At 59.5% G+C, this 22032-nt stretch overlaps 1 protein-coding gene across 1 annotated transcript in view; it reads left to right on the top strand.

Annotated features, from left to right (window-relative positions):
• The window catches only part of LOC137366630 (AP-1 complex subunit gamma-1-like), a gene marked incomplete at its 3' end in the record, with an annotated part of 122334 nt that overhangs the window by 9397 nt on the left and 90905 nt on the right, over positions 1 to 22032 (top strand). Inside the window, exons 2-4 of the mRNA XM_068028337.1 lie at positions 10080 to 10221; positions 11885 to 11981; positions 14682 to 14758. Of these exons, the coding sequence (XP_067884438.1) occupies positions 10080 to 10221; positions 11885 to 11981; positions 14682 to 14758 (316 nt within the window). The remainder of the gene's footprint in view (positions 1 to 10079; positions 10222 to 11884; positions 11982 to 14681; positions 14759 to 22032) is intronic.

Genomic DNA, 22032 nt, shown 5'->3' with positions numbered 1-22032 from the left:
CCCCCAGGACACTGTCTGGGAGTGATGCAGTGGGTATCCCTGGGCACTTTCTGGGAGTGATGCAGTGGGTCTCCCTGGGCACATTCTGGAAGAGATGCAGTGGGTCTCGCTGGGCACTGTCTGGAAGTGATGCAGTGTGTCTCCCAGGGCACTGTCTGGGAGTGATGCAGTGGGTCTGCCCGGACACTGTCTGGGAGTGATGCAGTGGGTCTCCCCGAACACTGTCTGGGAGTGATGCAGTGGGTCTGCCCGGACACTGTCTGGGAGTGATGCAGTGGGTCTCCCCGGACACTGTCTGGGAGTGATGCAGTGGGTCTCCCTGGGCGCTGTCTGGGAGTGATGCAGTGGGTCTCGCTGGGCACTGTCTGGGAGTGATGCAATGGGTCTCCCTGGACACTGTCTGGCAGTGATGCAGTGGGTCTCTCTGGACACTATCTGGAAGTGATGCAGTGGGTCTTGCTGGGCACTGTCTGGGAGTGATGCAGTGGTTCTCCCCAGACACTGTCTGGGAGTGATGCAGTGGGTCTCCCTGGTTACTGTCTGGGAGTGATGCAGTGGGTCTCCCTGGACACTCTCTGGGAGTGATGCAGTGGGTCTCCCTGGACACTGTCTGGGAGTGATGCAGTGGGTCTCACTGGACACTGGGAGTGATGCAGTGGGTCTCCCCGGACACTGTCTGGGAGTGATGCAGTGGGTCTCACTGGACACTGGGAGTGATGCAGTGGGTCTCCCCGGACACTGTCTGGGAGTGATGCAGTGGGTCCTCCAGGACACTGTCTGGGAGTGATGCAGTGGGTATCCCTGTTCACTTTCTGGCAGTGATGCAGTGGGTCTCCCTGGGCACTGTCTGGAAGTGATGCAGTGGGTCTCGCTGGGCACTGTCTGGGAGCGATGCAGTTTGTCTCGCTGGGCACTGTCTTGCAGCCATGCAGTGGGTCTCCTCGGACACTGTCTGGGTGTGATGCAGTGGGTCTCCCCGGACACTGTCTGGGAGTGATGCAGTGGGTCTCCCCGAACACTGTCTGGGAGTGATGCAGTGGGTCTCCCTGGGCACTGTCTGGGAGTGATGCAGTGGGTCTCGCTGGGCACTGTCTGGGAGTGATATAGTGGGTCTCCCTGGACACTGTCTGGCAGTGATGCATTGGATCTCCCTGGACACTGTCTGGAAGTGATGCAGTGGGTCTCCCTGGTCACTGTCTGGGAGTGATGCAGTGGGTCTCCCTGGGCACTGTCTGGAAGTGATGCAGTGGGTCTCGCTGGGCACTGTCTGGGAGCGATGCAGTTTGTCTCGCTGGGCACTGTCTTGCAGCCATGCAGTGGGTCTCCTCCGACACTGTCTGGGTGTGATGCAGTGGGTCACCCCGGACACTGTCTGGGAGTGATGCAGTGGGTCTCCCCGAACACTGTCTGGGAGTGATGCAGTGGGTCTCCCTGGGCACTGTCTGGGAGTGATGCAGTGGGTCTCGCTGGGCACTGTCTGGCAGTGATGCAGTGGGTCTCCCTGGACACTGTCTGGAAGTGATGCAGTGGGTCTCCCTGGTCACTGTCTGGGAGTGATGCTGTGGTTCTCACTGGACATTTCCTTGGAGTGATGCAGTTGTTCTCCCCGGACACTGTCTGGGAGTGATGCAGTGGGTCTCCCTGGGCACTGTCTGGGAGTGATGCAGTGGGTCTCCCCGGACACTGCCTGGGAGTGATGCAGTGGGTCTCCCTGGACACTCTCTGGGATTGATGCAGTGGGTCTCCCCGGAGACTCTCTGGGAGTGATGCAGTGGGTCTCCCTGGGCACTGTCTGGGAGTGATGCAGTGGGTCTCCCTGGACACTCTCTGGGAGTGATGCAGTGGGTCTCCCCGGAGACTCTCTGGGAGTGATGCAGTGGGTCTCGCTGGGCACTGTCTGGGAGTGATGCAGTGGGTCTCCCTGGACACTGTCTGGCAGTGATGCAGTGGGTCTCCCCGGAGACTCTCTGGGAGTGATGCAGTGGGTCTCCCCGGACACTCTCTGGGAGTGATGCAGTGGGTCTCCCCAGAGACTCTCTGGGAGTGATGCAGTGGGTCTCGCTGGGCACTGTCTGGGAGTGATGCAGTGGGTCTCCCTGGACACTGTCTGGCAGTGATGCAGTGGGTCTCCCCGGAGACTCTCTGGGAGTGATGCAGTGGGTCTCCCTGGGCACTGTCTGGGAGTGATGCAGTGGGTCTCCCTGGACACTCTCTGGGAGTGATGCAGTGGGTCTCCCTGGGCACTGTCTGGGAGTGATGCAGTGGGTCTCCCTGGACACTCTCTGGGAGTGATGCAGTGGGTCTCCCCGGAGACTCTCTGGGAGTGATGCAGTGGGTCTCCCCGGACACTGTCTGGGAGTGATGCAGTGGGTCTCCCTGGACACTCTCTGGGAGTGATGCAGTGGGTCTCCCCAGAGACTCTCTGGGAGTGATGCAGTGGGTCTCGCTGGGCACTGTCTGGGAGTGATGCAGTGGGTCTCCCTGGGCACTGTCTGGGAGTGATGCAGTGGGTCTCCCCAGACACTGTCTGGAAGTGATGCAGTGGGTCTTGCTGGGCACTGTCTGGGAGTGATGCAGTGGGTCTCCCCAGACACTGTCTGGGAGTGATGCAGTGGGTCTCCCTGGGCACTGTCTGGGAGTGATGCAGTGGGTCTCCCTGGACACTCTCTGGGAGTGATGCAGTGGGTCTCCCTGGACACTGTCTGGGAGTGATGCAGTGGGTCTCCCTGTTCACTTTCTGGAAGTGATGCAGTGGGTCTCGCTGGGCACTGTCTGGGAGCGATGCAGTTTGTCTCGCTGGGCACTGTCTTGTAGCCATGCAGTGGGTCTCCTCGGACACTGTCTGGGAGTGATGCAGTGGGTCTCCCTGGACACTCTCTGGGAGTGATGCAGTGGGTCTCCCTGGACACTGTCTGGGAGTGATGCAGTGGGTCTCACTGGACACTGGGAGTGATGCAGTGGGTCTCCCTAGACACTGTCTGGGAGTGATGCAGTGGGTCTCACTGGACACTGGGAGTGATGCAGTGGGTCTCCCCGGACACTGTCTGGGAGTGATGCAGTGGGTCCTCCAGGACACTGTCTGGGAGTGATGCAGTGGGTATCCCTGTTCACTTTCTGGGAGTGATGCAGTGGGTCTCCCTGGGCACTGTCTGGAAGTGATGCTGTGGGTCTCGCTGGGCACTGTCTGGGAGCGATGCAGTTTGTCTCGCTGGGCACTGTCTTGCAGCCATGCAGTGGGTCTCCTCGGACACTGTCTGGGAGTGATGCAGTGGGTCTCCCTGGACACTCTCTGGGAGTGATGCAGTGGGTCTCCCTGGACACTCTCTGGGAGTGATGCAGTGGGTCTCCCTGGACACTGTCTGGAAGTGATGCAGTGGGTCTTGCTGGGCACTGTCTGGAAGTGATGCAGTGGGTCTTGCTGGGCACTGTCTGGGAGTGATGCAGTGGGTCTCGCTGGGCACTGTCTGGGAGTGATGCAGTGGGTCTCCCTGGGCACTGTCTGGGAGTGATGCAGTGGGTCTCCCTGGACACTGTCTGGAAGTGATGCAGTGGGTCTTGCTGGGCACTGTCTGGGAGTGATGCATTGGGTCTCCCCAGACACTGTCTGGGAGTGATGCAGTGGGTCTCCTTGGGCACTGTCTGGGAGTGATGCAGTGGGTCTCCCTGGACACTGTCTGGGAGTGATGCAGTGGGTCTCCCTGGACACTGTCTGGGAGTGATGTAGTGGGTCTCACTGGACACTGGGAGTGATGCGGTGTGTCTCCCCGGAGACTCTCTGGGAGTGATGCAGTGGGTCTCCCTGGGCACTCTCTGGGAGTGATGCAGTGGGTCTCCCTGGAGACTCTCTGGGAGTGATGCAGTGGGTCTCCCTGGGCACTGTCTGGGAGTGATGCAGTGGGTCTCCCTGGACACTGTCTGGGAGTGATGCAGTGGGTCTCCCTGGTCACTGTCTGGGAGTAATGCAGTGTGTCTCCCCGGAGACTCTCTGGGAGAGATGCAGTGGGTCTCCCTGGGCACTGTCTGGGAGTGATGCAGTGGGTCTCCCTGGGCACTGTCTGGGAGTGATGCAGTGTGTCTCCCCGGAGACTCTTTGGGAGTGATGCAGTGGGTCTCCCTGGGCACTGTCTGGGAGTGATGCAGTGGGTCTCCCCGGAGACTCTCTGGGAGTGATGCAGTGTGTCTCCCCGGAGACTCTCTGGGAGAGATGCAGTGGGTCTCCCTGGGCACTGTCTGGGAGTGATGCAGTGGGTCTCCCCGGAGACTCTCTGGGAGAGATGCAGTGGGTCTCCCTGGGCACTGTCTGGGAGTGATGCAGTGTGTCTCCCAGGGCACTGTCTGGGAGTGATGCAGTGGGTCTCCCTGGGCACTGTCTGGGAGTGATGCAGTGGGTCTCCCTGGGCACTGTCTGGGAGTGATGCAGTGGGTCTCCCTGGGCACTGTCTGGGAGTGATGCAGTGGGTCTCCCTGGGCACTGTCTGGGAGTGATGCAGTGGGTCTCCCTGGGCACTGTCTGGATCGATCCCTTGCTGTTTCGGGGTGGGATTAGGAAGATGTTCTTCACAGAAAAGTACCAGAAATCTGGAACTTCATCTCGACTCCATCCTTCACCTCCCGATGGATGGACAGGGTCAGGATTCAGAAATGATACAGCAGAAGGGCGAGGGAGGGAAGATTTTATCAACCCTGGATGTGTAGAATGATTCAGTCCCTTCGGTACTTCATTTTGGTGTCAACTCTTTCCTCGAGCTGTTCCTTTGATCCTATTTTCTCCCAAGCACTATAAACTTTTTCTCCTTCCAGTATTTCCCCAATTCCCTCTCGAACGTTCCTATAGAATCTGCTTCCACTGCCCTTTCAGACAGAACCTTCCAGATCACAACAACTCACTGTGTAAAAACATTTCTCCTCATCTCCCCCTCTGGTTCTTTTACCCATTATCTTCAATCTGTGTCCCTCTGGTTACCCACCCTCCTGCCCCTCGAAACAGTTTCTCCTCATTTACTCCATCAAAACCCCTCGTCATGCTGAACACCTCCATTTAATCACCTCTTAACCTTCTCTGCTCCAAGGAGAACAATCCCAGCTTCTCCACTGGCTCTGCTCCCCTCCCCTGTTCACTGTGTCCCCTTGGCCGAGTACTGACCCCCTCACTCCCTGAGTACTGATCCCTCCATTCCCTCAGTACTGACCCCCCCCACTCCCTCAGTACTGACCCCCAGATTCCCTCAGTACTGACCCCCAGACTCCCTCAGTACTGACTCCCTCACTCCCTCAGTACTGACCCCCCCATTCCCTCAGTACTGACCCCCCCACTCCCTCAGTACTGACACTCTGACAGTGCGGCACTCCCTGAGTACTGACCCCCCACTCCCTCAGTACTGACCCCCCCACTCCCTCAATACTGACCCCCCCACTCCCTCAGTGCTGACCCTTCGACAGTGCAGCACTCCCTCAGTACTGACCTTCCGACAGTGCAGCACTCCCTCAGTACTGACCCTCCCACAGTGCAGCACTCCCTCAGTACTGACCCTCTGACAGTGCAGCACTCCCTCACTACTGACCCTCCGACAGTCCGGCACTCCCTCAGTATTGACCGTCTGACGGTGCAGCACTCCCTCAGTACTGACCCTCCGACAGTGCAGCACTCCCTCAGTACTGACCCTCCGACAGTGCAGCACTCCCTCAGTACTGACCCTCCGACAGTCCGGCTTTCCCTCAGTGCTGACCCTCCGACAGTGCAGCACTCCCTCAGTACTGACCCTCTGACAGTGCAGCACTCCCTCAGTACTGACTCTCCGACAGTGCATCACTCCCTCAGTACTGACCCTCCGACAGTGCGGCACTCCCTCAGTACTGACCCTCCAACAGTGCGGCACTCCCTCAGTACTGACCCTCCGACAGTGCAGCGTTCCCTCAGTACTGACCCTCCGACAGTGCAGCACTCCCTCAGTACTGACCCTCCGACAGTGCGGCACTCCCTCAGTACTGACCCTCCGACAGTGCGGCGCTCCCTCAGTACTGACCCTCCAACAGTGCAGCACTCCCTCAGTACTGACCCTCCGACAGTGCGGCACTCCCTCAGTACTGACCCTCCGACAGTGCAGCACTCCCTCAGTACTGACCCTCCGACAGTGCAGCGTTCCCTCAGTACTGACCCTCCGACAGTGCAGCACTCCCTCAGTACTGACCCTCCGACAGTGCGGCGTTCCCTCAGTACTGACCCTCCGACAGTGCAGCTCTCCCTCAGTACTGACCCTCCGACATTGCGGCGCTCCCTCAGTACTGACTCTCCGACAGTGCAGCGCTCCCTCAGTACTGACCCTCCGACAGTACGGCGTTCCCTCAGTACTGACCCTCCGACAGTGCGGTGCTCCCTCAGTACTGACCATCCGACAGTGCGGTGCTCCCTCAGTACTGACCCTCCGACAGTGCAGCACTCCCTCAGTACTGACCCTCCGACAGTGCAGCACTCCCTCAGTACTGACCCTCCGACAGTGCGGCGCTCCCTCAGTACTGACCCTCCGACAGTGCGGTGCTCCCTCAGTACTGACCCTCCGACAGTGCGGTGCTCCCTCAGTACTGACCCTCCGACAGTGCGGCGTTCCCTCAGTACTGACCCTCCGACATTGCGGCGCTCCCTCAGTACTGACCCTCCGACAGTGCGGTGCTCCCTCAGTACTGACCCTCCGACAGTGCGGCGTTCCCTCAGTACTGACCCTCCGACAGTGCGGCGTTCCCTCAGTACTGACCCTCCGACAGTGCGGCGTTCCCTCAGTACTGACCCTCCGACAGTGCAGCTCTCCCTCAGTACTGACCCTCCGACATTGCGGCGCTCCCTCAGTACTGACTCTCCGACAGTGCAGCGCTCCCTCAGTACTGACCCTCCGACAGTACGGCGTTCCCTCAGTACTGACCCTCCGACAGTGCGGTGCTCCCTCAGTACTGACCATCCGACAGTGCGGTGCTCCCTCAGTACTGACCCTCCGACAGTGCAGCACTCCCTCAGTACTGACCCTCCGACAGTGCAGCACTCCCTCAGTACTGACCCTCCGACAGTGCGGCGCTCCCTCAGTACTGACCCTCCGACAGTGCGGTGCTCCCTCAGTACTGACCCTCCGACAGTGCGGTGCTCCCTCAGTACTGACCCTCCGACAGTGCGGCGTTCCCTCAGTACTGACCCTCCGACATTGCGGCGCTCCCTCAGTACTGACCCTCCGACAGTGCGGTGCTCCCTCAGTACTGACCCTCCGACAGTGCGGCGTTCCCTCAGTACTGACCCTCCGACATTGCGGCGCTCCCTCAGTACTGACCCTCCGACAGTGCGGTGCTCCCTCAGTACTGACCCTCCGACATTGCGGCGTTCCCTCAGTACTGACCCTCCGACATTGCGGCGCTCCCTCAGTACTGACCCTCCGACAGTGCGGTGCTCCCTCAGTGCTGACTCTGGGATCAGTTTGCAGGAATGGATGAGTTGCAGTCTGTTTGGAGACAAGCAGACGTGGAGGAAAGAGTGGGAGGTCGCGTGTGGAAAGGGGAGGCGGAGCCTGGGCAGTGGGAGGTGGAGTGTGGAGCCTGGGCAGTGGGAGGTGGAGTGTGGAACGCGGGCTGTGGTGGTGGAGTGTGGAGCCCGGGCAGTGGGAGGTGGAGTGTGGAGCCTGGGCAGTGGGAGGTGGAGTGTGGAGCCTGGGCAGTGGGAGGTGGAGTGTGGAGCCTGGGCAGTGGGAGGTGGAGTGTGGAGCCTGGGCAGTGGGAGGTGGAGTGTGGAGCCTGGGCAGTGGGAGGTGGAGTGTGGAGCCTGGGCAGTGGGAGGTGGAGTGTGGAGCCTGGGCAGTGGGAGGTGGAGTGTGGAGCCTGGGCAGTGGGAGGTGGAGTGTGGAGCCTGGGCAGTGGGAGGTGGAGTGTGGAGCCTGGGCAGTGGGAGGTGGAGTGTGGAGCCTGGGCAGTGGGAGGTGGAGTGTGGAGCCTGGGCAGTGGGAGGTGGAGTGTGGAGCCTGGGCAGTGGGAGGTGGAGTGTGGAGCCCGGGCAGTGGGAGGTGGAGTGTGGAGCCCGGGCAGTGGGAGGTGGAGTGTGGAGCCCGGGCAGTGGGAGGTGGAGTGTGGAGCCTGGGCAGTGGGAGGTGGAGTGTGGAGCCCGGGCAGTGGGAGGTGGAGTGTGGAGCCCGGGCAGTGGGAGGTGGAGTGTGGAGCCCGGGCAGTGGGAGGTGGAGTGTGGAGCCTGGGCAGTGGGAGGTGGAGTGTGGAGCCTGGGCAGTGGGAGGTGGAGTGTGGAGCCTGGGCAGTGGGAGGTGGAGTGTGGAGCCTGGGCAGTGGGAGGTGGAGTGTGGAGCCTGGGCAGTGGGAGGTGGAGTGTGGAGCCTGGGCAGTGGGAGGTGGAGTGTGGAGCCTGGGCAGTGGGAGGTGGAGTGTGGAGCCTGGGCAGTGGGAGGTGGAGTGTGGAGCCTGGGCAGTGGGAGGTGGAGTGTGGAGCCTGGGCAGTGGGAGGTGGAGTGTGGAGCCTGGGCAGTGGGAGGTGGAGTGTGGAGCCTGGGCAGTGGGAGGTGGAGTGTGGAGCCTGGGCAGTGGGAGGTGGAGTGTGGAGCCTGGGCAGTGGGAGGTGGAGTGTGGAGCCTGGGCAGTGGGAGGTGGAGTGTGGAGCCTGGGCAGTGGGAGGTGGAGTGTGGAGCCTGGGCAGTGGGAGGTGGAGTGTGGAGCCTGGGCAGTGGGAGGTGGAGTGTGGAGCCCGGGCAGTGGGAGGTGGAGTGTGGAGCCCGGGCAGTGGGAGGTGGAGTGTGGAGCCCGGGCAGTGGGAGGTGGAGTGTGGAGCCCGGGCAGTGGGAGGTGGAGTGTGGAGCCCGGGCAGTGGGAGGTGGAGTGTGGAGCCCGGGCAGTGGGAGGTGGAGTGTGGAGCCCGGGCAGTGGGAGGTGGAGCGTGGAGCCTGGGCAGTGGGAGGTGGAGCGTGGAGCCTGGGCAGTGGGAGGTGGAGCGTGGAGCCCGGGCAGTGGGAGGTGGAGCGTGGAGCCCGGGCAGTGGGAGGTGGAGCGTGGAGCCCGGGCAGTGGGAGGTGGAGCGTGGAGCCCGGGCAGTGGGAGGTGGAGCGTGGAGCCCGGGCAGTGGGAGGTGGAGCGTGGAGCCCGGGCAGTGGGAGGTGGAGCGTGGAGCCCGGGCAGTGGGAGGTGGAGCGTGGAGCCCGGGCAGTGGGAGGTGGAGTGTGGAGCCCGGGCAGTGGGAGGTGGAGTGTGGAGCCCGGGCAGTGGGAGGTGGAGTGTGGAGCCCGGGCAGTGGGAGGTGGAGTGTGGAGCCCGGGCAGTGGGAGGTGGAGTGTGGAGCCCGGGCAGTGGGAGGTGGAGTGTGGAGCCCGGGCAGTGGGAGGTGGAGTGTGGAGCCCGGGCAGTGGGAGGTGGAGTGTGGAGCCCGGGCAGTGGGAGGTGGAGTGTGGAGCCTGGGCAGTGGGAGGTGGAGTGTGGAGCCCGGGCAGTGGGAGGTGGAGTGTGGAGCCCGGGCAGTGGGAGGTGGAGTGTGGAGCCCGGGCAGTGGGAGGTGGAGTGTGGAGCCCGGGCAGTGGGAGGTGGAGTGTGGAGCCCGGGCAGTGGGAGGTGGAGTGTGGAGCCCGGGCAGTGGGAGGTGGAGTGTGGAGCCCGGGCAGTGGGAGGTGGAGTGTGGAGCCCGGGCAGTGGGAGGTGGAGTGTGGAGCCCGGGCAGTGGGAGGTGGAGTGTGGAGCCCGGGCAGTGGGAGGTGGAGTGTGGAGCCCGGGCAGTGGGAGGTGGAGTGTGGAGCCCGGGCAGTGGGAGGTGGAGTGTGGAGCCCGGGCAGTGGGAGGTGGAGTGTGGAGCCCGGGCAGTGGGAGGTGGAGTGTGGAGCCCGGGCAGTGGGAGCTGGAGTGTGGAGCCCGGGCAGTGGGAGGTGGAGTGTGGAGCCCCGGCAGTGGGAGGTGGAGTGTGGAGCCCGGGCAGTGGGAGGTGGAGTGTGGAGCCCGGGCAGTGGGAGGTGGAGTGTGGAGCCCGGGCAGTGGGAGGTGGAGTGTGGAGCCCGGGCAGTGGGAGATGTTGAGGATCGGGTCTGATATCTCTCACTGAGTCGTTCCCATCCTCTCTCCTGCAGTGACCTCTGCCACAATACTCAGTATATCCAGGGTTTAGCTCTCTGTACTCTGGGCTCGATGGGCTCTGCTGAAATGTGTCGTGATTTGGCGAGTGAGGTCGATCAAGTCCTCAAAACTTCCAACTCTTACCTCAAGAAAAAGGTACAGTGGTCGGGCAGGCATGGATGTGACATCTCTTTCTGTCTCTCTATTCCTTTGTGTCTCTCTTTCTCGCTCCCTGTCCTCCTTTCTCTCTTTCTCAGTCTCTCTCTCTCTGACTTTTTTTCTGTCTCTCTCTTTTTCTGTCTGTCTGTCTTTGTTCCCGTCTCTCTCCCTCTCTGTCTCTATCTTTCTGTCCGTCTCTCTTTCTCTCTCTCTCTCTGTCCCTCTGTCTCTATTCCTGTCTCTCTCTGTGCCTCTCCCTCTCTTTCTGTCTTTCTTTGTCTCTCGCTCTGCGTCTGTTTTTTTTTGCTCTCTCTCTCTCTCTGTCCCTCTGTTCTATTCCTGTCTCGCTTTCTCTGTCTCTGTGTCTCTCCCTCTCTGTCTTTCTGTCTGTCTCTCTTTCTGTCTCTGTCTCTCTCCCTGTCCCTGCTTGTCCTTATCGCTCTCTCTGTCCCTCTTTTTCTGCTCCTCTGTCTCTGTCTCTCTTCCTCTTGGTCTCTTCTGTCTCTCTCTCTGTTTCTCTCCTCCTGTTTCTCTGTCTCTCTCTCTCTCTCTCTCTCTCTGCTTCTCTTGGTCTCTCTGTTTTTCTCTCTCTCTCTCTTGGTCTCTTCTGTCTCTCTCTCTGTTTCTCTCCTCCTGTTTCTCTGTCTCTCTCTCTCTCTCTCTCTCTGCTTCTCTTGGTCTCTCTGTTTTTCTCTCTCTCTCTCTTGGTCTCTATGTTTTTCTCTCTCTCTGTTTCTCTCCTCCTGTTTCTCTGTCTATCTCTCTCTGTCTCTCTGTTTCTCTCCCTATCTCTCTCTCTCTGGGTCTCTCTGTTTTTCTCTCTTTCTCTCCTCCTGTTTCTCTATCTCTCTCTCTCTCTCTCTGCCTCTCTTGGTCTCTCTGTCTCTCTGTTTCTCTCCCTATCTCTCTCTCTCTCTCTTGGTCTCTCTGTTTTTCTCTCTCTCTCCTCCTGTTTCTCTCTCTCTCTCTCTCTCTGCCTCTCTTGGTCTCTCTGTTTCTCTCTCTGTCTCACTTGGTCTCTCTTTTTCTCCCTCTCTTTGTTTCTCTCCTCCTGTTTCTCTCTGTCTCTCTCTCTCTTTCTCTCCTCCTGTTTCTCTGTCTATCTCTCTCTGCCTCTCTTGGTCTCTCTGTTTCTCTCTCTCTCTCTTTCTCTCCTCCTATTTCTCTCTCTATCTCTCTGTCTCTCTTGGTCTCTCTCTGTTTCTCTCTCTCTCTCTCTTTCTCTCCTCCTAATTCTCTCTCTATCTCTCTCTCTCTTGGTCTCTCTCTGTTTCTCTCTTTCTCTCCTCCTGTTTCTATCTCTATCTCTCTGCCTCTCTTGGTCTCTGTTTCTCTCTCTCTCTCTTTCTCTCCTCCTGTTTCTCTATCTCTCTCTCTGCCTCTCTTGGTCTTTCTGTTTCTCTCTCTCTCTTCCTCTTGGTCTCTCTGTTTTTCTCTCTCTCTCTGTTTCTCTCCTCCTGTCTCTCTCTCTCTCTCTTCCTCTTGGTCTCTCTCTGTTTCTCTCTCTCTCTCTGTTCTCTCCTCCTGTTTCTCTCTCTCTCTCTGTCTCTCTTCCTCCCTCTCACTCTCCATTCTCTCTCTATTCAGAGTGTGCCCCCTGTTTAGTCAGATGATTGTCACAAAACAGAAATAATCTATTTTTGCCTCATCTCTCCCCCAGGCTGCTCTCTGCACTGTCCACATCATACGGAAGGTTCCAGAACTGATGGAAATATTTTTGCCTGGCTGCAAGAAGCTACTGAATGAGAAAAATCACGGTAACATAGCTTGTGTCATATAAAGGAAAGCAGGGAAGTTACGCTGAACCTTTATAAAACTCTGGTTAGGCCCCAACTGGAGTATTGTGTCCAGTTCTGGTCACCTCACTTCAGGAAGGATGTGAGGATCCTTGAGAGGGTGCAGAGGAGATTTACCAGAATGGTTCCTGGGATGGAGGATTTTAGTTACAAGGTTAGGTTGGAGAAGCAGGGGTTGTTCTCCCTGGAGCAAAGGATATTGAGGGGAGATTTGATCGAGGTGTACAAGATTATGACAGGTAGACAAGGAAAAACTGTTCCCATTAACTGATGGTACAAGGACTAGGAGACACAGGTTGAAGGTTTTGGGGAAGAGATACAGAGGGGAATGTGAGGAAGAAGTTTTTTACACAGCGGGTGGTAATGAACCCGGCCAGGTGGTCGAAGTTTCAGTAGGGGAGCATTTCGGGAACAGTGACCATAATTCCATCAGTTTTAAGGTACTTGTGGATAAGGATAAGAGTAGTCCTCGGGTGAAGGTGCTAAATTGGGGGAAGGCTAATTATAACAATATTAGGCAGGAACTGAAGAATTTAGATTGGGGGCGGCTGTTTGAGGGTAAATCAACATCTGACATGTGGGAGTCTTTCAAACGTCAGCTGATTAGAATCCAGGACCAGCATGTTCCTGTGAGGAAGAAAGACAAGTTTGGCAAGTTTCGGGAAGCTTGGATAACACGGGATATTGTGAGCCTAGTCAAAAAGAAAAAGGAAGCATTTGTAAGGGCTGGAAGGCTCGGAACAGACGAAACACTTGAGGAATATAAAGACAGTAGGAAGGAACTTAAGCAAGGAGTCAGGAGGGCTAAAAGGGGTCATGAAAGGTCATTGGCAAACAGGATTAAGGAGAATCCCAAGGCTTTTTATACATATATAAAGAGCAAGAGGGTAACCAGGGAAAGAGTTGGCCCACTCAAGGACAGAGATGGGAATCTATGTGTGGAGCCAGAGGAAATGGGCGAGGTACTAAATGAGTACTTTGCATCAGTATTCACCAAAGAGAAGGACTTGGTGGATGATGAGCCTAGGGAAGGGAGTGTAGATAGTCTCAGTCATCTCATTATCAAAGAGGAGGTGGTGTTGGGTGTCATGCAAAGCATCAAGGTAGATAAGTCCCCAGGGCCTGATGGGATCTACCCCAGAATACTGAGGGAGGCAAGGGAAGAAATTGCTGGGGCCTTGACAGAAATATTTTCATCCTCATTGGCTACAGGTGAGGTCCCAGAGGACTGGAGAATAGCCAATGTTGTTCCTTTGTTGAAGAGGGGTGGCAAGGATAATCCAGGAAATCATAGGCTGGTGAACCTTACGTCAGTGGCAGGGAAACTATTAGAGAGGATTCTTCGGGACAGGATTTACTCCCATTTGGAAACAAACAAACTTATTAGCGAGAGGCAGCATGGTTTTGTGAAGGGGAGGTCGTGTCTTACTAATTTGATTGAGTTTTTTGAGGAAGTGACGAAGATGATTGATGAAGGAAGGGCAGTGGATGTTATCTATATGGACTTCAGTAAAGCCTTTGACAAGGTCCCGCATGGCAGACTGGTACAAAAGGTGAAGTCACACGGGATCAGAGGGGAGCTGGCAAGATGGATACAGAACTGGCTCAGTCATAGAAGACAGAGGGTAACAGTGGATGGGTGCTTTTCTGAATGGAGGGCTGTGACTAGTGGTGTTCCACAGGGATCAGTGCTGGGACCTTTGCTGTTTGTAGTATATATAAATGATTTGGAGGAAAATGTAGCTGGTCTGATGGAGGAAAATGTAGCTGGTCTGATTAGTAAGTTTGCGGACGACACAAAGGTTGGTGGAGTTGCGGATAATGATGAGGATTGTCAGAGGATACAGCAGGATATAGATCGGTTGGAGACTTGGGCAGAGAAATGGTAGATGGAGTTTAATTCGGACAAATGTGAGGTAATGCATTTTGGAAGATCTAATGCAGGTGGGAAGTATACAGTAAATGGCAGAACCCTTAGGAGTATTGACAGGCAGAGAGATCTGGGTGTACAGGTCCACAGGTCACTGAAAGTGGCAATGCAGGTGGATAAGGTAGTCAAGAAGGCATACGGCATGCTTGCCTTCATCGGTCGGGGAATAGAGTATAAAATTGGCAAGTCATGTTGCAGCTGTACAGAACCTTAGTTAGGCCACACTTAGAATATTGCGTGCATTTCTGGTCGCCACACTACCAGGTGGACGTGGTGAGTGCCTGGAACTTGCTGCCGGGGGAGGTGGTGGAAGCAGATACGATAGCGACGTTTAAGAGACATCTGGACAAATAGAAGAATAGGAAGGGAATAGAGGGATATGGGCCCCGGAAGTGTAGAAGGTTTTAGTTTAGACAGGCATCAAGATCGGCGCAGGCTTGGAGTGCCGAATGGCCTGTTCCTGTGCTGTACTGTTCTTTGACCTGGAACTCACTGCCCACGAGGGGGTTGGAAGCAGAGACAATGAATGATTTGGAAAGGAAATTGGACGAGCAGTTGAGGTAAATTAACTTGCAGGACTACCGGGATCGAGCGGGGGAGTGGGACTGACTGGATTGCACTGTGGAGAGACGGCATTGAATTGATGGGCTGAATGGCCTCCTCCTGTGCAGTAAATGACTCTATGATTCTCTTTGTTACCTGTGCCTTTAACTTTCCACGCTGTGTCCCAGGAGTTCTTCATGGTGCCGTTGTGTTGATTACTGAGATGTGTGAGCGGAGCCCTGATATTCTGCACAGGTTCCGCAAGGTAAGCTCAGGAGAGAGATTTGTCCCTCAGAATCTTCCCTCCCTCCACTCCGTCCCGATCCTCCATTGCAGAGGATGCTTGTTCTGCTCAGGGTACCTCCCTCACTCCCCCCTCTTCACTCTCCTAACTCCCCCTCTTCACTCTCCTAACTCCCCCCTCTTCACTCTCCTAACTCCCCCCTCTTCACTCTCCTAACTCCCCCCTCTTCACTCTCCTAACTCCCCCCTCTTCACTCTCCTAACTTCCCCCCTCTTCACTCTCCTAACTCCCCCCTCTTCACTCACTCCCCCCTCTTCACTCACTCCCCCCTCTTCACTCACTCCCCCCTCTTCACTCACTCCCCCCTCTTCACTCACTCCCCCCTCTTCACTCACCCCCCCCTCTTCACTCACCCCCCCCTCTTCACTCACACCCCCCCTCTTCACTCACCCCCCTCTTCACTCACCCCCCCTCTTCACTCACCCCCCCTCTTCACTCACCCCCCCTCTTCAGTCACCCCCCCTCTTCAGTCACCCCCCTCCACTTCACTCACCCCCCTCCACTTCACACACCCCCCTCCACTTCACTCACCCCCCTCCACTTCACTCACCCCCCTCCACTTCACTCACCCCCCTCCACTTCACTCACCCCCCTCCACTTCACTCACCCCCCCACTTCACTCACCCCCCCACTTCACTCACCCCTCTCTTCACTCACACCCCCTCTTCACTCACCTCCCCCTCTTCACACCCCCACTTCACTCACACCCCCTCTTCACTCAAACCCCCTCTTCACTCACACCCCCTCTTCACTCACACCCCCTCTTCACTCACCCCCCCTCTTCACTCACACCCCCCTCTTCACTCACACCCCCCTCTTCACTCACACCCCCCTCTTCACTCACACCCCCCTCTTCACTCACACCCCCCTCTTCACTCACACCCCCCTCTTCACTCACACCCCCCTCTTCACTCACACCCCCTCTTCACGCACACCCCCCTCTTCACGCACACCCCCCTCTTCTCTCACCCCCCCTCTTCTCTCACCCCCCCTCTTCTCTCACCCCCCCTCTTCTCTCACCCCCCCCTCTTCTCTCACCCCCCCTCTTCTCTCACCCCCCCTCTTCTCTCACCCCCCCTCTTCTCTCACCCCCCCTCTTCTCTCACCCCCCCTCTTCTCTCACCCCCCCTCTTCTCTCACCCCCCCTCTTCTCTCACCCCCCCCTCTTCTCTCACCCCCCCCTCTTCTCTCACCCCCCCCTCTTCTCTCACCCCCCCCTCTTCTCTCACCCCCCCTCTTCTCTCACCCCCCCTCTTCTCTCACCCCCCCTCTTCTCTCACCCCCCCCTCTTCTCTCACCCCCCCCCTCTTCTCTCACCCCCCCCTCTTCTCTCACCCCCCCTCTTCTCTCACCCCCCCCCTCTTCTCTCACCCCCCCCTCTTCTCTCACCCCCCCCTCTTCTCTCACCCCCCCCCTCTTCTCTCACCCCCCCCTCTTCTCTCACCCCCCCCTCTTCTCTCACCCCCCCTCTTCTCTCACCCCCCCTCTTCACTCACCCCCCCCATCTTCACTCACCCCCCCCTCTTCACTCACCCCCCCCCCCTCTTCACTCACCCCCCCCTCTTCACTCACCCCCCCCTCTTCACTCACCCCCCCCTCTTCAATCACCCCCCCCTCTTCACTCACCCCCCCCTCTTCACTCACCCCCCCCTCTTCACTCACCCCCCCCTCTTCACTCACCCCCCTCTTCACTCACCCCCCCTCTTCACTCACCCCCCCTCTTCACTCACCCCCCCTCTTCACTCACCCCCCCTCTTCACTCACACCCCCCTCTTCACTCACACCCCCCTCTTCACTCACCCCCCCCTTCACTCACCCCCCCCTTCACTCACCCCCCTCTTCACTCACCCCCCTCTTCACTCACCCCCCCCTTCACTCACCCCCCCTCTTCACTCACCCCCCCTCTTCACTCACACCCCCTCTTCACTCACCTCCCCCTCTTCACACCCCCACTTCACTCACACCCCCACTTCACTCACACCCCCACTTCACTCACACCCCCTCTTCACTCACACCCCCTCTTCACTCACACCCCCTCTTCACTCACACCCCCTCTTCACTCACACCCCCTCCTCACTCACACCCCCTCCTCACTCACACCCCCCTCTTCACTCACACCCCCCTCTTCACTCACACCCCCCTCTTCACTCACACCCCCCTCTTCACTCACACCCCCCTCTTCACTCACACCCCCCTCTTCACTCACACCCCCTTCACTCACACCCTCCTCTTCACTCACACCCCCCTCTTCACTCACACCCCCCTCTTCACTCACACCCCCCTCTTCACTCACCCCCCTCCACTTCACTCACCCCCCTCCACTTCACTCACCCCCCCACTTCACTCACCCCCCCACTTCACTCACCCCCCTCTTCACTCACACCCCCTCTTCACTCACCTCCCCCTCTTCACACCCCCACTTCACTCACACCCCCTCTTCACTCAAACCCCCTCTTCACTCACACCCCCCTCTTCACTCACACCCCCCTCTTCACTCACACCCCCCTCTTCACTCACACCCCCCTCTTCACTCACACCCCCCCCTTCACTCACCCCCCCTCTTCACTCACCCCCCCTCTTCACTCACCCCCCCTCTTCACTCACACCCCCTCTTCACTCACCTCCCCCTCTTCACACCCCCACTTCACTCACACCCCCACTTCACTCACACCCCCACTTCACTCACACCCCCTCTTCACTCACACCCCCTCTTCACTCACACCCCCTCTTCACTCACACCCCCTCCTCACTCACACCCCCTCCTCACTCACACCCCCCTCTTCACTCACACCCCCCTCTTCACTCACACCCCCCTCTTCACTCACACCCCCCTCTTCACTCACACCCCCCTCTTCACTCACACCCCCCTCTTCACTCACACCCCCCTCTTCACTCACACCCCCCTCTTCACTCACACCCCCCTCTTCACTCACACCCCCTTCACTCACACCCTCCTCTTCACTCACACCCCCCTCTTCACTCACACCCCCCTCTTCACTCACACCCCCCTCTTCACTCACACCCCCCTCTTCACTCACACCCCCCTCTTCACTCACACCCCCCTCTTCACTCACACCCCCCTCTTCACTCACACCCCCCTCTTCACTCACACCCCCCTCTTCACTCACACCCCCCTCTTCACTCACACCCCCCTCTTCACTCACACCCCCCTCTTCACTCACACCCCCCTCTTCACTCACACCCCCTCTTCACTCACCCCCCCTCTTCTCTCACCCCCCCCTCTTCTCTCTCCCCCCCTCTTCTCTCACCCCCCCCTCTTCTCTCACCCCCCCCTCTTCTCTCACCCCCCCCTCTTCTCTCACCCCCCCTCTTCTCTCACCCCCCCCTCTTCTCTCACCCCCCCCTCTTCTCTCACCCTCCCCTCTTCTCTCACCCCCCCTCTTCTCTCACCCCCCCCTCTTCTCTCACGCCCCCCTCTTCTCTCACCCCCCCCTCTTCTCTCACCCCCCCCTCTTCTCTCACCCCCCCCTCTTCTCTCACCCCCCCCTCTTCTCTCACCCCCCCCTCTTCTCTCACCCCCCCCTCTTCTCTCACCCCCCCCTCTTCTCTCACCCCCCCCTCTGCTCTCACCCCCCCCTCTGCTCTCACCCCCCCCTCTGCTCTCACCCCCCCTCTGCTCTCACCCCCCCTCTTCTCTCACCCCCCCCTCTTCTCTCACCCCCCCCTCTTCTCTCACCCCCCCCTCTTCTCTCACCCCCCCCTCTTCTCTCACCCCCCCCTCTTCTCTCACCCCCCCCTCTTCTCTCACCCCCCCCTCTTCTCTCACCCCCCCCCTCTTCTCTCACCCCCCCCTCTTCTCTCACCCCCCCTCTTCTCTCACCCCCCCCTCTTCTCTCACCCCCCCCTCTTCTCTCACCCCCCCCTCTTCTCTCACCCCCCCTCTTCTCTCACCCCCCCTCTTCTCTCACCCCCCCTCTTCTCTCACCCCCCCCTCTTCTCTCACCCCCCCCTCTTCTCACACCCCCCCTCTTCTCTCACCCCCCCTCTTCACTCACCCCCCCCTCTTCTCTCACCCCCCCCTCTTCTCTCACCCCCCCCTCTTCTCTCACCCCCCCTCTTCTCTCACCCCCCCTCTTCTCTCACCCCCCCCTCTTCTCTCACCCCCCCTCTTCTCTCACCCCCCCTCTTCTCTCACCCCCCCCTCTTCTCTCACCCCCCCTCTTCTCTCACCCCCCCTCTTCTCTCACCCCCCCCTCTTCTCTCACCCCCCCTCTTCTCTCACCCCCCCCTCTTCTCTCACCCCCCCTCTTCTCTCACCCCCCCTCTTCTCTCACCCCCCCTCTTCTCTCACCCCCCACTCTTCACTCACCCCCCCTCTTCACTCACCCCCCCCTCTTCACTCACCCCCCCCTCTTCACTCACCCCCCCCTCTTCACTCACCCCCCCCTCTTCACTCACCCCCCCCTCTTCACTCACCCCCCCCTCTTCACTCACCCCCCCCCTCTTCACTCACCCCTCCCTCTTCACTCACCCCCCCCCTCTTCACTCACCCCCCCTCTTCACTCACCCCCCCTCTTCACTCACCCCCCCCTCTTCACTCACCCCCCCCTCTTCACTCACCCCCCCCTCTTCACTCACCCCCCCCTCTTAACTCACCCCCCCTCTTAACTCACCCCCCCCTCTTCACTCACCCCCCCCTCTTCACTCACCCCCCCTCTTCACTCACCCCCCCCTCTTCACTCACCCCCCCCCTCTTCACTCACCCCCCCTCTTCACTCACCCCCCCCCTCTTCACTCACCCCCCCTCTTCACTCACCCCCCCTCTTCACTCACCCCCCCCTCTTCACTCACCCCCCCCTCTTCACTCACCCCCCCCTCTTCACTCACCCCCCCCTCTTCACTCACACCCCCCTCTTCACTCACCCCCCCTCTTCACTCACCCCCCCTCTTCACTCACCCCCCCTCTTCACTCACCCCCCCTTCACTCACCCCCCCCTTCACTCACCTCCCCCTCTTCACACCCCCACTTCACTCACCCCCCCCCTTCACTCACCCCCCCCTTCACTCACCCCCCCCCTTCACTCACCCCCCCCTTCACTCACCCCCCCCTTCACTCATCCCCCCCCCCTCTTCACTCATCCCCCCCCCTCTTCACTCATCCCCCCCCCTCTTCACTCATCCCCCCCCCCTCTTCACTCATCCCCCCCCCCTCTTCACTCATCCCCCCCCCTCTTCACTCATCCCCCCCCCTCTTCACTCATCCCCCCCCCTCTTCACTCACCCCCCCTCTTCACTCACCCCCCCTCTTCACTCACCCCCCCCTCTTCACTCACCCCCCCCTCTTCACTCACACCCCCCCCTCTTCACTCACCCCCCCCTCTTCACTCACCCCCCCCTCTTCACTCACCCCCCCTCTTCACTCACCCCCCCCTCTTCACTCACCCCCCCCTCTTCACTCACCCCGCCCTCTTCACTCACCCCGCCCTCTTCACTCACCCCGCCCTCTTCACTCACCCCGCCCTCTTCACTCACCTCCCCCTCTTCACTCACCTCCCCCTCTTCACTCCCCCACTTCACTCACACCCCCACTTCACTCACACCCCCACTTCACTCACCCCCCCCACTTCACTCACCCCCCCCCACTTCACTCACCCCCCCCCCACTTCACTCACCTCCCCCTCTTCACACCCCCACTTCACTCACACCCCCACTTCACTCACACCCCCACTTCACTCACACCCCCACTTCACTCACCCCCCCCACTTCACTCACCCCCCCCCACTTCACTCACCCCCCCCCACTTCACTCACCCCCCCCCACTTCACTCACCCCCCCCACTTCACTCACCCCCCCCCACTTCACTCACCCCCCCCACTTCACTCACCCCCCCCCACTTCACTCACCCCCCCCACTTCACTCACCCCCCCACTTCACTCACCCCCCCACTTCACTCACCCCCCCCACTTCACTCACCACCCCCACTTCACTCACCACCCCCACTTCACTCACCACCCCCTCTTCACTCACCCCCCCCTCTTCACTCACCCCCCCTCTTCACTCACCCCCCCTCTTCACTCACCCCCCCTCTTCACTCACCCCCCCTCTTCACTCACCTCCCCTCTTCACTCACCCCCCCTCTTCACTCACCCCCCCTCTTCACTCACCCCCCCTCTTCACTCACCCCCCCCACTTCACTCACCCCCCCCACTTCACTCACCCCCCCCACTTCACTCACCCCCCCCACTTCACTCACCCCCCCCACTTCACTCACCCCCCCCACTTCACTCATCCCCCCCACTTCACTCACCCCCCCCCACTTCACTCACCCCCCCCCCCACTTCACTCACCCCCCCCCCACTTCACTCACCCCCCCCCACTTCACTCACCCCCCCCCACTTCACTCACCCCCCCCCACTTCACTCACCCCCCCCCACTTCACTCACCCCCCCCCACTTCACTCACCCCACCCACTTCACTCACCCCCCCCACTTCACTCACCCCCCCACTTCACTCACCCCCCCACTTCACTCACCCCCCCCACTTCACTCACCCCCCCCACTTCACTCACCCCCCCCCACTTCACTCACCCCCCCCACTTCACTCACCCCCCCCACTTCACTCACCCCCCCCACTTCACTCACCCCCCCCCACTTCACTCACCCCCCCCACTTCACTCACCCCCCCCCACTTCACTCACCCCCCCCCACTTCACTCACCCCCCCCCCCACTTCACTCACCCCCCCCCCCCACTTCACTCACCCCCCCCCCACTTCACTCACCCCCCCCACTTCACTCACCCCCCCCCACTTCACTCACCCCCCCCACTTCACTCACCCACCCCACTTCACTCACCCCACCCCACTTCACTCACCCCCCCCCACTTCACTCACCCCCCCCTACTTCACTCATCCCCCCCCCACTTCACTCACCCCCCCCCCCACTTCACTCACCCCCCTACTTCACTCATCCCCCCCTACTTCACTCATCCCCCCCTACTTCACTCATCCCCCCCTACTTCACTCATCCCCCCCTACTTCACTCATCCCCCCCCTACTTCACTCATCCCCCCCTACTTCACTCATCCCCCCCTACTTCACTCATCCCCCCCTACTTCACTCATCCCCCCCTACTTCACTCATCCCCCCCTACTTCACTCATCCCCCCTACTTCACTCATCCCCCCCCACTTCACTCATCCCCCCCACTTCACTCATCCCCCCCACTTCACTCATCCCCCCCACTTCACTCACCCCGCCCTCTTCACTCACCCCGCCC

The sequence above is a fragment of the Heterodontus francisci genome, unplaced genomic scaffold (assembly GCF_036365525.1).
Source record: "Heterodontus francisci isolate sHetFra1 unplaced genomic scaffold, sHetFra1.hap1 HAP1_SCAFFOLD_1185, whole genome shotgun sequence".
NCBI lineage: Eukaryota > Metazoa > Chordata > Chondrichthyes > Heterodontiformes > Heterodontidae > Heterodontus > Heterodontus francisci.
This window is presented reverse-complemented; position numbering and strand designations above follow the sequence as displayed.